This window comes from Chrysemys picta, chromosome 14 (genome assembly GCF_011386835.1).
Source record: "Chrysemys picta bellii isolate R12L10 chromosome 14, ASM1138683v2, whole genome shotgun sequence".
NCBI classification, from domain to species: domain Eukaryota; kingdom Metazoa; phylum Chordata; order Testudines; family Emydidae; genus Chrysemys; species Chrysemys picta.
In genome coordinates, this window is record NC_088804.1 from 11,153,770 (window position 1) to 11,169,837 (window position 16,068).

General features: G+C 45.2%; 1 protein-coding gene across 2 annotated transcripts in view; it reads right to left on the reverse strand.

Moving 5' to 3' along the window:
* The window catches only part of NECAB2 (N-terminal EF-hand calcium binding protein 2), a 304,596-nt gene that overhangs the window by 12,819 nt on the left and 275,709 nt on the right, over positions 1 to 16,068 (reverse strand). Inside the window, exons 9-10 of one of the 2 annotated variants that reach the window (XM_005306290.5) lie at positions 11,937 to 11,993; positions 483 to 595 (exon numbers count right to left, since the gene is read on the reverse strand). In XM_005306290.5, coding sequence (XP_005306347.1) covers positions 483 to 595; positions 11,937 to 11,993 — 170 coding nt within the window. The remainder of the gene's footprint in view (positions 1 to 482; positions 596 to 11,936; positions 11,994 to 16,068) is intronic. The other variant, XM_005306291.5, reaches the window with a different exon arrangement.

Consider the following 16,068-nt stretch of genomic DNA (forward strand, 5'->3'; position numbering starts at 1 on the left):
TGATGTACCTGACGCGGCTTAGAACCCACACGTCTCCATTGTGGGCCAACATCCCTGATGCACCACCCCTATGGCTCAGACTAATGTAAACGGCTGCGCACACACAGGCCAGCATGGTAGTGATTGGATTACATTGAAGGAGGACTCAAATGGAAACTTTTGTTTCAGAACTGCGAGGTTGCTGATCTGGGGTTTTAGGTGGATCCATTACGAAGACACAATTTGGATACCAATCCAGGTTTGGATTTCAAATTGTCCTTGCCTCATCTTGCCCAATTTTGAGGGTGATTGGATTTTTGGTTGGGGCTATCTCTAGACTAAAGCTAGCTCTGTGTTCAGTATGTGTCATTTGTAACTGGCAAAGCTGTAGGCACATTTGAGTAGCTAAAGCAATAGTGGTGCTATATGTTAAACCTGAAGAGATTCAGTCTTTGAAACAGTTACTCCCATTTTCCTTCTGAGAGACGGAGAAGCATACTTACTGGAAACAGTCTCTCTGTCCTGCCACATTCTTCAGGTACTGCTTAAGGGAGCTACAGAATTCCCCCAGGTGCTTCTGGGAAACCGTCATCTCATTCCGTACCAAAAAGAGATACTGAAAAGGCAACGCAAAACAGAACAATAAAACAGGCGCGTTCTAATGCAGCTGGAAAGTAAAGCTGGTAGATTTCTTTGTTTTATGTCACAATCACAAGCGTGGCAGTCACCTGCTGTCATTTTTACATTAATCTTGTGCTTTCTGCCTCCACTTAATTGCTTTTCACTGAGGGCCTGATTTCACAAAACAGCAGCAGAGGAAGCGCCATCTAGTCGATAAAACACTGGACTGGGGGTCAGGAGACCTTGGTTCTGTTTCTGGCTCTTTCATTGCTGTGTGACTTTGGGCAAGTCACTTCAGCTCTGTTCACCTCACACCTTCTGTCTTGTCTATTTAGACTGGAAGCTCCTGGGGCCAGGGCAGTATTTTACCATACATGAGTACAATGTCCAGCACAATGGGGTTCTGATCTCAGGTGGGGCTTCTAGGTGCTACCATAATAAAAATAATAAACATGTAGAGAATTTCTGAGTTGATGTTAATTGGACTTTCCCAGTTAGTAAGCAGTTAAGCTGGTAGTGTTTGTAAGACTGAGCAGTAAGTCACTGAATATTTTTTTGCTTTAAATTCTAATGAGATAGTGTGTTCATCAGACATAAGTACACCTCTACCCCAATATAACGCTGTCCCCGGGAACCAAAAAACCTCACTGTGTTATAGGTGAAACTGCGTTATGTCGAACTTGCTTTGATCCGCCAGAGTGCGCAGCCCCCCCCACCCCCCCCCCCGAGCACTGCTTTACCGCATTATATCGGGGTAGAGGTGTATAATGAAAGCTTCTTCAAAAGATTATGACTATTAATCAAAGTTTATAAGAAAGGTGCTGTGAACAGGTGTATCCCAATCTTTTAAAGGATCATGGAGTGCAACTTCTGGGTTGGAGTATTGTCAGGCTAAAGGATGGTGGTGACAAGCCAGTCAGTGTTAGAAGAGCATAGGGTGACCAGATGTCCTGATTTTATAGGGACAGTCCTGATTTTTGGGTCTTTTTCTTATATAGGCTCCTATTACCCCCCCACCCCCTGGCCCGATTTTTCACACTTGCTGTCTGGTCACCCTAGAAGAGCATCATTTTCTTGGGTTTCCCAGGGAGGGAAAGCTAAAACAGAGCAGAGATTCTGGAGTTTGATTATTTCAGGACACAATCCTTCTCAACTCTGCCTCATTTGACCCGAGATAAACCACCTGCATCAGAGTTCAGTGTACATCCATTCCACACAAACGTGGTGTAATCTCACTGTAGATCAGCAATGAATAAGCAACAGCGACAGTGGAAAGCTTTGCGTGCTCTACAGCGCTCAAGCCACTGGCATTTCAAGTTTCCTCTTCTAGTGTCCCTCATGTGGTGTCTTTGCCGCATGTGGTGTCCCATATTGGATCTAGGCCAGTGGAATGCTGTGCGGCTCACAATGCTTTAAAGCTGTGATGTGACCAAGTGCATTTTGTTTTGATATCTTTACGTTACTTTTCTTCATAAACAGACACTATATGTTACCCAAATCTCATGCTATAACACTAGTATGATTGCAGGGCCAGCATCTGAAAGTTGCCTAGCTCCACTGGTCTGCTAGTTATTAGAACACACACACACAGACCTGTAAGCAAACGCAAAGTGGATCATCGAGCCCATTCCACAGTGTAATGTAAGATGCAAGCAATAGACCTGAGCCAGAAGGGAGGGAAAACAACTAACAAGACACATTTAAAAGGTATTTTGGCTCTAGAGCAAGGCAAACATCTCAGGAATACCTTCCTGTAATGCCCATTAACTGTTTGGGACAGGTACGCTCTGGCAACAATATTTTTGCATATCTAATTGGACAGGCAATCTGATTTAGGCATGTGTAGTGGAAAGGGAATGTGGAAGAGAAGACAGTGAGTTTAATTTACTGCAGTGACTACCAGTCACTCCACAGGTAGAAATCACTTCTTGGCATGCATTCTGCTCCCTCCCCACTGGGGTGTTTAATGATAGACATGGGACTAAATTCATCCCTGGTGTAACGCCTCTGAGAAGTAAGAGGAGGACACTGCCCTGTATGCAAGGTTTGGGGTTCTTTTGATCCAAACGGGGTAGAAAAAATGGTCTCAGACTTGAACTCTCATGGTGGCATGGGGTCTACACCCTGGGAATGTGATGCTATCCCAATTAAATCAGTTCAGTGGGATGTTTCCATTGGGTTATGGGTGGTTTAAAGTCCGTAGGGCTGGGCAGAGAACTCAGCCGTACTCTGCAAAGTTGGTCCACGATAAATGGCTAAGACTCTGCATACTCCACTCTCTCCGTTGGGAAGAGAAGATAAAAGCAGACGACCCAAGGGATGCCGTGTCCAACAGAGGAAGGTGTGGCTCCGTGTCCTATTCAGAAATCCCAGGCAGCAATGAAGGGTCTGCAGTTAGCGTAGTTTGAGTCTCATTACTTTGCTGAGGTTCTAGGCATGGCAGCACCCCATGCTCTCACTAGACTGCTAGGGACAGAGGGGTGAGGGCTGCACCAAAGCCCTCCAGGCTTTATTACAAACACCTGTTCTAGATACAAGAGACCCACGCAAAGCTCTGAAATAACCACCCCACAAGGACATTTTTCCCCAAACCAAATTTCTATTCACAATCATTGACTTTAAACACTTTTAACAATGCCCTATGGTTCTTCAGCTATAAGCTATCCCACCTTTAAGTTAAAATACCCTTTTCCCTCAGAGACGAATGGGACCTAGACCCATCATGGAAAGGAAGCGAAACTGCTCTTCTGCTGAATGAAAATGAGTTTTTGGCCGTTCAATTTTTATACTCCATTTGCTTTTAATAATCAGTTGCACTGTTCCATTAAAAGTGAAGCGTCTCTTGGTTAACCTGTTTTGCCCTTCAAAGCAAACAGTGTCACCACCAATGAAGAGAGCCACGAAGACCACGAAAAGCCTTTTTTCCCAGGCATTCTTCCTCTTTTCACATACATCATATGACAATAGGAAAGGAATTAGGGTCCAACTCCTCTGGTATCCTGTCTCTAACAGTAGCTCATGCCACATAAAGCAGTCATCTCAGTAAAACATCCCACCATATATTTTTCAATATTATTTACCAAAAGGGTAAAATTGTTCCTGACAACAGCTACCTACCAATTTATTCCCTGCTGCATAACAACACAGTAATTTTTGATAGCTACTCTTATCCTGATGACTACTTTTCTTTTGAAACTAAGCTATTTGCACCTAAATAACATCCTGCAACCATGAGTTCCACAGTTAACTATCCATTGTATAAATATTTATTTCATTTTATTTGCATTTAATCTTGCTGCCTTCTAATAATTTCACTGCATGCTCCCTAGTTCTCGTGCTACATGAAGCAGGATAAACAGAAGCAACTCACTAGCCTTTTCTCTGATAGTTAATAGCTGAAATGTTGGTGATAACTATCTAGTTAAGGATATACAAGTATTTCCACAATAACCCCCTATTTTCAGTCACTAATAGCTTCCTGAAACCTTCTTATATCAGGGTGAAATTTTCTAGGCAAGGTCTTTGTCCAAAGACAAATGGCTTTGGAACGCATAAGCCTGTGATTTGTTCGTTTTTATGTCTGGAGCGGCGCAGCCCCACCTTCTCTGTAAACGGGAGGGTGGAGGCTGTGGAATAACGGATGAGGCTTTACATATGCAATTCCCAGAATAAAAATAGTGAGCTCAGAGGCCTATGCAATACAGCATTGAGGGCTGTTTTTTTTTTTTTAACAGACGGGAAAAAGACAAGCAAGAGCACATGTTAGTGCCTCCTACCTCAACAGATCCGTCCTGCCTTCAAGTTTCCAATCATAAATAGGCATATGTAAAATCTCCTCCTGTGCAAAAATGTCTATTTATACCTAAACACCGGGTGTGTCATTTTCAGCATTTTAGTACTTCTCAGAATAAGCAACAACAGCCCATTCTGCATTTAGCAACTGAGGGAACAGAGAAGGGTAAAACACAAAATTCAGAAATAAAGTATTTAGCCCTGAGATAGCACATCTGAAGCACTTTATAAACATTAACCAGCTAATCTTCCTCACACCTCTGTGAGGCAGAGAAGTGCTATTATCTCCATTTCACAGATGGGGAAACTGAGGCACGGAGACGTGTCATGACATGACCAAGGTCACGGGGCAAAACTGTGTCCGAGTGAGGATTGGAACCCATCAGTTTCTGTTTCAGCTCCCTAGGCTCAGATCAACCGGCTGTGCCTCTGTTTCAGAATCCATACATTTCCAAACTAGAACGACAACCAACCAAGAGATGATTGTTCGTCTCCTGCTTTGGCAGAGGCAGGTTTGTTTTTATAAACATTGCCTTGCTTATTTTGTCTCTCTACCAGTACAACATTCTAGGTGATGACATAGATCTCTGCCTCCCTTTAAAATGGTCGGGGGGTTGAAATACCAGAGCTGGTCTGTTACTATCAGAGCGATGTAATGCTTAACGTGACATATACACAGAACAGCACAAGTGACAGCGGAGGCTTTGCATAGGCAAGGATAAGCACTATGCATAGGCCTCACTGAATAGAAGTGAGTTTCAGATAGGGTTACCATATGTCCGGATTTTCCCAGACATGTCCGGCTTTTTGGTCCTCAAATCCCCGTCCGGAAGGAAATTCCAAAAAGCCGGACATGTCTGGGAAAATAGGGAGGGGTCGTGTGGCTTGCGTCCGGGCTGGAGCCGCTGGGGCCAGAGCCGGAGCCACTGGGGCTGGCGGTGCTCGGCCGCTGGCCGGCACCACTCGGCCAGGGCCAGGGCCGGGCTGGAGCCGCTCAGCCGGAACTGGGGCCCAAGCCGAGCCGGGCTGGAGCCGCTGGTACCGGGGCTGGGGGTGCTTGGCCGCCAGCCGGCGCCGCTCAGTCAGGGCCGTGGCCGGAGCTGGGGCCGGCTCCCCAGGGCCCGAGCCAAGCCGGGCCGGAGATGCCGGGGCCAGAGCCTCTTGGCCGGGGCCGGCCGCTGGAGGGAGCCGCTCGGCCAGGGGGGCCGGACTAGGTCGCGCCTCCTCGTGCCCCTCCCCTCCCCGCCACCGCCTCAGCTTACCTGCTGCCTTCCTGTTTCAGGCTTCCTGTGAACATTTGATTCGTGGGAAGCAGGGGAGGGGGAGGAGCAGGGAGGCGGAGCATTCAGGGGAGGGGGCAGAGTTGGGGCGGGGACTTTGGGGAAGGGCCGGAGTTGGGGCGTGGCTGGGGTGGGGAAGGGGCGGAGTTGGGGCGGGGCCCCGTGGAGTGTCCTCTTTTTGTTGTATTAAAATATGGTAACCCTAGTTTGAGACCCACTGCATGACTGCTCCTCTATTCTTAAGAGCGAGGTAAGGGCAGAGAGTGGGTTGTCTGAAGGCACTTAGCTACACATTTTCCCTTTTTGCCTCTCTGCTGCTACTTACTAGACAGGAGTAACTTGGCAGCCCCATAATTAATGGTGTGTTTGTTTAATGCCAGGATCAGATGCTGCTGAGCCCCCTGAAACAATATGGCTTCCCCAGCACCCAGCACGACAGCCACAATCCAAAAGTGCTGGTATTTCCAGAAAGTCGGGGGAAGATACACTGGCTATTCTGCACCCAGTGACTAATGTCACAGCCACAGGTTACATGTGTTGGGCATTCCCTGGTGCCCACTGCAGGAGGACGGAGGTGTTAATGGTCACCCAGGAAAATCACCTGCTGGCTTGTGTGGAGCAGGATTTCTGAGGGAAGTCGAGTCCATCATACGGAGAGCTGCTGCATGGCTTCGCTATGTGGGCATCCTTCCAGGAACAAAGACCCAAGGCCTTTCTAAGAGGGACTCTCTGCTTCATGAAGATTTACAATTCCTCCCCCTGCAACATTTCCCCTCCTCTATCCACTGAGGATTGTTTCAGTCCAATAGGGAACATCACGGGACCACCTCTATGCCTGCGTCACGCTCACGCTGTGCCTGTGTCCTTTATGATATCCCCTTTGCATCCCACCCAGATTAAACAGCAGCTGCTTGGCAGTAGCATAAAGCACTCCCTTTCCCCTCCTGAGGGGAACGCCTCTCTGATGTTCCTGGATTCTGCTGGCTGGTGTGTGGCACCTTCGCCTCCATATTGCCACGAAACCACTACCAGAATGAGCGCTGTTCTAAGGTTCATTCAGCCACGTGACAGACTGACTCAGTGTCACATGGATTATTTTACCCTGCCTTTCATTCTGGCTCTGTGCCAGGACTGCTCCCTTCTCTCCTCAACAGCTCACCGTCATTGTTTCACATTTACAACCCCAGTGCAATGCTTCATAATGGTCTATAAGCAAGGCCCGGGGGCCAAAGAGGGGCAGGCATCACCACAGCATCGTTACCAGCTCATAGCAAAGATACAGCACCATATCATTGTTTGCAGTGCGTTACTTTCCTTGAAATGCCACCTCAGTTTCCAGCTAGACAGCCACAGGCCACCTCTAGATCTGAGAGCACATTTCCTAGCACATCTCTGTTTCAGGGAATGTAACGTTCACTATAATTGCTGCAACAGTCCGCGCTTGCCCTCAAGGTAATAAGGGCTTGTCTTCAAGGAGAAGCGATTTTGGAAAAAGGTAAGGTATGAATTTAAAGCACTTATGGCTATTCTGGAATAATGCCCCACACGGATGCTCATTCAGGAATAAGAGTATCCATGCAGGGAGCTATTCTGCAATAGCTATTCCAATCAATTTTCTGGGGTAGACAAGCCCCAGGTCCCTATTATCATTTGTATTTCGATGCTGCAGGAGCCCCAGTCGTGGACCAAGATGCCACTGTGCTAGGTGCTGTACAAATACAGAACAAAAAGTTAGTCCCGGCCCCAAAAGCTCTGCTGTAATACAAATATGAAATAAGGGTAAAATCTGGGTTGGGATTTCAAATGTGGAGCTAACAAAGAGAGCTGTCACTTTGATTTAATATTTATTCCCTTAGAAATCTGAATCTGGATGAGAAACTAAACATACCACAAAAAAAGAAAGTTAATCTCTGTGCCGTCCTGATTCCTAGCTATGTAACGCTGAGATGGATGGTGCATTCGAAATGCCTAAGATAGAGTCTGCTTTTTAAAATCCTGGCTAAGATAGCAAGTACAATAAATCTGTTCTGTGGGCTTATGGGATTCCAAGCAACAGCTTAAGAGAGGCAGTTTCCACTTCATTTTCTGTTTTAATTAAAATAACTGTGATCAATGCACCTTCCTACTTACATCAAACTCCTCTGACAATAGAAAAATGACTGCAAGAGCTTCCAGGGAAAGAAGAAAGGTCTATTCAAATCCATAAGAAGGACTGCCAACCATTAAGGGATAATTGGATTGTGTAGGCTCCATTTGTAATTATGAGCAAAGAAAGATCTGGAGAAAAATCATCTTCAATGTCATTTTTCTGTGCACAGGGGAATAAACCACTAGCAGCAGTGTCATTCATACCCTGGACACGGACAGGAGTCATTTCAAAGGAGAAAGGCTTGTTCGAGTCCATTTCAATGTGGAATTACATGCTGCACTGCTAACCCAATGGAGCAAAATCTTTAGAAGACATGCAAGCAGACCACAGAAGCTGCCAGACTGCTTCAGATTCAGTATCATGTCTCTAGTTCTAGAGACTCAACGCTTCAGAGGAAGGGGAAAGAAACCTCATACTAGATAAATATGGAAAAATCGATTCAAAGGGAAGATTCTTCCTAACACCCTTCACTCAGCCCTTCCACCTTTAAAACAAAATACATTCAGATCCTATCTAATGTAACTGTGGATGTTCGCATTAGCCATATAAATAAACATCCAATCCTTTCTTGAATCCCAGCAAACTCTTGGCCTCAGTTATGTCAAATGCCAATGAGTTCCGCATGCTACATCTGCACAAAGTTAAAGAAAAAAATCATTTTTTTTTTTGGTCTGTGTTCTTTGGAGGGAAGCGTAGGTTTCCAGATAGCTGTTTGATACATCAGCACTCCTTAGAAATTGCCACAGATATCCCAAACGCAGTACACCGCGTGAGCTATTTTCCTGGTCTTTCTCTAGGGTGATAAGCATACTCCTGTCACACAGCACTGTGTGTTATATCAGGACCCCACCATTTCTAACATTTCTAACAAGTCCCTGCGCTCAGCGCTCTGACTTAACAAGGACAATGAATCAGTATTTGAGGAACGCTTCTCCGCTGTTGCAGGCTGATTAGAGTTCTGACACCCATAATAAATAGAGGATAAGGACAGATGATCCCAGACTTTCAGGCTGTTTTTCCCTAAAGCAAACTTGAAACTTGCCCAGTTCATGAAGTGTCTCCATTTGTATTCCTTTGTCCTTTAGAGTCCAACCACGCCACGCCCTGAAGTGGTGGGCTTGTGATGCACAGGATAAATGCCCTGCCCTTCATTAGACAGGATGTCGCGGTGAGGGCACATGAAGACAGCAATTGCTCTAACTCCGATAAGCAACAGGAAAGCCAATATTTAAACTGTGACTCTTTAGACTGGGTGCTGATCTGCTGATTAGACTGCATTGGTATGTGCTTGTCCAGATGTGCTCTGTCTATTTGTCCAGCACTGTGATAATGGGCTACATAAAATGTCGTAGGGCTCTGTTCTCACCATAAGCATAACTTCTCATTATCTTGGATTTTCACTTAATTTTGAAGAGGTGCCATGAGGGGAATCCCTGTTTGCTGGCTGTCCTCAGGTGTCTCTGCTAAAGGAGGACTTACCAGTGTGAAAGGTAAGGTGGGGAGGGCACAGAAAAAGTTAATGCAGTCTATCCTATTCTTAAATCGCTCTCATCTCATCTCCACAATATCTGCCTCCAGTTTCCATAAATTTGGAGGGAGATGGGATGACTCCTCCGTAGCCACAGGGAGCCAGACTGCTCTGGAAGAAGGCTGACCTATCTCTACCCATGCAGTAATGGGGAGATCTTGGTGGACATATGGTGGATTCTGGTGCCTGCTGGCAACCAAATGGTAGCTCACAACCCCAAGGGACCATTCCTGGAACTGGGAATGGCTGGAGTGCAGAGGCTCTCCAGCCACAATCTTGTTCTTTTAACCACACCCCCTGGGGGGCTGTGGATTTTGTAGTGTCTTCCTGGCAGTGTGAGTTCCTCCCTCCCGCATCTCCTCCCACAGAGCCACTCTCCGCACCTCTCAGCACCACATTGACCCCCTAAATTTCATACTTTTGCCAGTGTGAAAAAGTCTCTCTCCAGTAACATCATAAACCCCACTCGTGAACTGCAGATCTCTCTAAGACTTGGGAGTCTTCCAGCATCATCGGAAGCTTCTAGCAAGGCCCCATCTCTGCTTTTGAGTATTAACTAGAAATAGATCCAAACCACAAAGCTTGGATCTGAACCCAAACTCCAAAGTCTGGCTTCATTTTGGTTCAAGCCCATCTTAGTTACTACTAAGTAAATCGATTCTGCTTATTTTCGCCACGCTCCTCAGCCAGACTGCAGCAGACTGCAGCATTTTTATCACCTGCACGTTTTAAAACAAAGACAAGTGCACGATCTAGCAGGGCTGAGCAAATAGTGCCAAACATTTTATGGGCATTTTTGCTCACATTTTAAAATAAATTTCCCTACAGCCATGTTCACAACCTCTTTTGGTTCATTTTCTGCAAACAAATATTATTAGACATATTCTGTTAGTGCCTAGAGGTCCCAGATGGGATCTGCATGCCACTGTGCTGGGTCCTGTACAAACACACAGTAAGAGACAGCCTCTGCCCTGAAGACCTGACCCTCCAAGCTGTCCTGGCACATCTGGGCTTGGGAAACAAATGTCAAAGATGTCTGTGTGAGTATTTGTGAAAACAGAGTTCTACATTTGCAAACATAAATAATTGTGCTCAGAGGGCTTGCATGATCATCCAATCACAAAATAAACACAATGGCAAGTGAAGTACCTGGCCAGTCACGACTAAGCAGCACAGCTCATATTTTGAATGTTGAGTAATTGTGAGGAACCCCTCAAGTGAAATAAAAACTGCAAAGAGCTATTTACCAACGGCATTCAAACAACGAATACATTGGAGAATCTACAACCTACTCATGGATGGTCAACAAGCCGAAAAATAAGTGACAGTCAAATCATTCCTTTGCTCGCACAACTACTGTTGATGTTGGTATCAATGCACAAAAACACCACAGTAGTGACAAGCATACAGAAAAACAAACCCACAGCGTCTAGCCATGAGGTGTATTTATTCTCCCGGCTGAGTTCCCTTTCTAAAGACAAAGTCTCCTTCTGCATACTCTCTAGGGCCCACTCTTTCATGGCACAAGCCGAATGGCAGCAGTTTCTGCTAACAAGGTTTTGACAGTGGTAGGATTGGTTAGCCTCCTACCTTAGCACACAAAACAACTTGTGACAAAAAAGCCATATTTTTCAATGTGCTGTACTGTGTATTCTGTACTGATGGCCTTTCATTCCTCTGTGCTGCAAACCCAGAAAAGGTGCACATCTAGATTTGTTTTGCAAATAGAAAACTCTTAGTGCCATGCAGTTGACTATGGCAAAAGAGGTCCATGAAGCTCTTCAGGATGCAAATGTTTAATTGTCGTTTCCCAAGTCGATGGCCAAATCATTTCAGGAATTCTAAATAATCCATTTTTTTTCCATGGGAGGATCCATTTGCTTAAATTCACAGTGCTATAGAAACAGCACTGCTGATTCAAGGAAGTATTACTGAGCAACTTCATTGGATACAGTTACTCACTCTCTTGATTTCCAGAAAAGGTTAATGTTTGCTTCTCTGAGAAATCCTGAAAATAAAGAGACGTGGGAATCACTCTTCACAACTTGTAGGTCTGGAGTTGTTGGAAAAGAAAGTTCTGCCCATTTACAGCTAACTCAGGGGTTCTCAAGCTGGGGGTCAGGTCCCCTCAGGAGGTCACGAGGTTATTCCATGGGGGGTTGCAAGCTGTCAGCCTCCACCCTAAACCCCACTTTGCCGCCAGCAATGTTTTAATGTATAAGGGGGGGTTGCACTCAGAGGTTTGCTGTGTGAAAAGCATCACCAGTACGAAAGTTTGAGAACCACTGAGCTAACTGAAAGTTTTCATGGGAAGAAAAACAGATAACGGGTAGTATTTCTGAGCCAATGCTTCGTCTTGCTGAAGAGTGACATCACATGACACAGTAACCATAGGAGTCCAAAAGACGCAACTTTCCTCTTGGTTTAAGTTGACCTTTACAGCCACAGCTTTACTAGGAAGAGGCAGAGTGTGACATGCCAAATATGCTCATGCATGCATTCATATTTGCATATTCAAACCCATATTTGCATATGCAAACAGAGGCTTTCATATTTGCAGGGACAGATCCCATTTGTGCATACTCACTGTGCAAGCTGTGCTTTCGCTGTCTGACAGTCTCTGGTGCAGGTCAAACCAGAGAGTCTGAAAAAATGCAGAAAATACAAAAACCATTATAATTGCCATAAACAAGGAAAAATGAATGGTAAAGGTCTCTGTCAGGGTTGCAAGGTTAGCTGTCCTGTTCTGAGTGCACCCCTTCAGGTGTCTGACCTCAGTCCTTTCCCTCCCTGGACTGGAATTTCACAGTTCTCCTACTCTTAGCCAAAGCCAGGTGCTACAACACCCTGTATATCAACCATGCTTACCCAGCCGGCCTGACTGGGTTCAGCATCTGCAGTCCTTCCCTGTGGTGTATACAGCCAAACAGCCTTCTTAAAAGTACACCATTGCTTATTCTCACAGTAAAAACAAAGAACTTCGAGAAAAAAGGATTTAAAAACAACTGTCTACGCACATAGCTATCTAACTTACAGCCCTAGCATCCAGTGATGGTGACCTAGGTAGGGCCTCTGCTGTAGGAATTACGTTGGGGAAGTTTTATGTCCTGTGCTGTACAGTACAGGAGGGCAGGCTAGAGGATCACAGTGGCTCCTTCTGGCCTTGGAATTTATGATTTTTTTGCATTTTTACAATGAAGATGGACAGATCTGGAGAGGAAAGTTCTCCATTTATTATCAGTGTTGACGTGGGCTGGAGGCAGCGTGGGCTGATGGTTAGGACTCAAGAGACCTGTGTTTAATTCCCACCTCAGTCACTGGTTTACTGGGTGATCTTGGGAAAGCCACTTTCCTCGCTCAGTGCCTCAGTTTCCCCATCTGTAAAGTGGGGATAATGATACTGCCCTCCTTTGTAAAGTGCTTTGAGATTTACAGACAAAAAGCACTAGATAAGGCCCAGATATTATTATATTATTTTTAGCCTCTCCTATGATGTGGTCACTTGTCTACTAGAGAATAGCTGCACACACTGCCACAATTCACTTGATAGGGACCAAACAGCTGACTTCCTAGTCACAACCAATAAGGATTAGATTTTTACCACACAAGGCTCCATAACTCACTACCAACCCTCTTAACCATCCAGTTGCACCATCACAAGTAAATTTGCATGCATACACTGTTAGCTCACAATAACAAACTGAACAAATTAGTTCAACTCATCTTAAAAGCCAAAGTTATGAAATGATTTTATCACCTTAATACCATGAATACTAATGGAGTATTTAAAGCAGGAGTGTGAGCAATGGAACCCGTCTTGTGTCTTTTATCTATCACTTTCAACACCTAGCGCCATTTAGCACTTTCAAAAACATTTCCCCAGGGTGAGCCGTGGAAGTCATTTCCCCAGTGAGCTGCACAAAAGGCAGAGCACATAGAGACACCGCACATAATGTTATCGGCCAGTGGCAGCCATCCAGCTCTCTAAGCTTCTGAATCTGAAAAATCCAATGCCCAATCAGTTAGTCCGAGACCAGTCTCAGGGCTGCCTGTTTGCAAGTTGCAAACAGATTTGGACTTTAGAATTTTTTCTATTTTTTGTGGTGGGACCAAACTTCTGAGCACATCATTTGTCCTTCGAGGGCAGCAGAGAGAATTGCTATTCATTGCTTTATGGAGGAGAGGAGACAATAAGACAGGAGTCAAGAGTGCAGGCACACATCAGCTGGGAAGACAGTTAACACTGCTAGGCTTCTTGTGCCGTACTGCATTCAATAATTCCAGCTCCTCATCCTCACCTTCAAGGCTCTGCACAAACTTGCCACTGCCATCATCCCTTCTTTCAATTCTACCTCCTGCCCCATTCATTGTGTTTGCTCCTCCTTCCTTCCCTCTCCATCTCTCACCCTCCGCTCCAGAACGTCAGCCATCCTGCTTCTTGAGGCCCTGGCCCTGCAACCCTTATGCATTTGTTTAACTTTACTTCTGTGCTTCCACAGGACTACTTATGCCAGTAAAGTTAAGTACCTGTGATTGGTGCCTAAGGCCCCCTCTCTCGATAAAAACTCACATAAAGCATCTCCACTGCAACCTACTTCTTCCACAAAAAGAACAGGAGTACTTGTGGCACCTTAGAGACTAACAAATTTATTAGAGCATAAGCTTTCGTGGACTACAGCCCACTTCTTTGGATGCATATAGAGTGAAACATATATTGAGGAGATATATATACACACATACAGAGAGCATGAACAGGTGGGAGTTGTCTTACCAACTCTGAGAGGCCAATTAAGTAAGAGAAAAAAACTTTTGAAGTGATAATCAAGCTAGCCCAGTACAGACAGTTTGATAAGAAGTGTGAGAATACTTACAAGGGGAATACTTCTTCCAGGAATTTTGTGCACCTCGCCCTCCTCACTAACAATCTCTGCACCTCCTCCCTTGGCTAAACTGTTGCACTATGTCGTGTCTTGAGTCTGTCTATCAACAGTGCATCAGGGCTGGCAATGTGTTCTCCTGCATCCCACACTGAGTTGCTGGGAATCTCCCCTTTCAAATGGTATAAAACCTCCCATTTCTATCTCCAAAGGGTCAGGAGATCTAAGCCCTTAAAAGCGCATATGCAAGACTGGATATTCTCCCAATGTTGGATGTAGCCACTGTAAATGCAGGAGGGAAATGTCCCATTCGGGAGACTCAAGGGACCATTTCTATGGTAGGCTGATTTCAGATAAAATGGTGACTAAGGCTTGAAACATTAGCAGTAGTTGCTGAGGGAGATGGCTCAACGGGCAGAGGGCGGGTGAGGACGTGAAAGATGCACGATAAATGCAATTGACCACCCAAATATAATCTCCGCCTATGTGATGTATATATTGATATAGAACTAGGCAGGAATCCAACAACAACAGGTGTTCCTCACACACTGCTGCCTTGTGCAATGTGCATCTTACACAACATTTAAATCACCTTTACTATTCCCTCCTCCCCACCATGCACCCCAGTCTGAACCCTGAATGAAAGCAACTGATCTTGTCTCTAAATGATCTCTCAGCTGTGTGCTTAACTGATGTCCTGAATTACAGATTTCTCCTATGAAAGAAAGTTAGGACCCTTCACGCGTCTGTACAGTCTAAGATCAATAAAGAAGGAACTGACTTTTTTCCCTCACCTCTTTTATTAATGGCCTGTAGATATGGGATGCCAGGGCCCAGCTCAGAGCAGCCCTTCTTTCCAGGCTCCCACATACAACCCATTTGCTCCTGAAGTGCCCTTGCTTTGTTAACCAAACCAACCAATCAACGAGGCAAACCTGGCACAGACTGAATCAACAGAAGCACAAGTGGTGTTTGTAAAGACGCCTTTCATTTATTTCTCCTCTGGCCTTCAGTTGGTAAACGCTGCAATAGGTACATGAGGTGCTTCAAAAGAAGGGGTGTTTGAAGACTTTTCAGACAAGAAACTGCATCTCAGAGGATTCTCTGGGTCTGGAGGCTTATGTGAAAGAGGCAGGCAGGCTTTAGGGGCATGACTGCAGCAAGTCAGCATCATTCTTCATCAATGCAGCCTTCAATTCGTCACTTAACAAGCACTATCTTGGTGGCAGAATAAGAGGGAGAGAAAGATGCTGGGTGACTTTACATTTGCTACTGTGGTTTAGTAAAGTTTGGTTTATAGGCCAGCCACATTAAGGTTCCTATTTACACTGCTTTGCTGTGTCTGGAACAGAACAGAATCAGATTTTAGATATTCTATGCAATGAGCACGTATTGAAATCAGCTATTACAGACAGGTGAATGTACAAGGCAGCTAATTTGATATGAGGCTCAGTGATAAGAAGACCTGAGTCAAGTCTATAGTTTGCATACAGTTTTAATCCTAGGCCAAATTCTTAGCTTGCCTCAAGCCGGCCTCCATATTTGTACACGCTCATTTTGTGTGCACAAAACCTGCATTTGCACCTGCAAAGGTGGAAGTTGTATAGCAGTATGTGCAGTGGCTTGATGTGTGCACATCATGCAGTATTGCAAGCACAAAGGTGGAGGATACATCTAAAAAATATCGCCCTTGAGGTTGTCACTAGCTAACCTCAGAGCATTTACAAAGTTCGAGGTCAATGCACTGCAATTAAAATAAAATTCACCTAAAGTAGGTGCATTGGGAAAGACTGGCCTGTGTGTGAGTACTCCATGCTATTTCCCATCTCCCTTTCATTAACA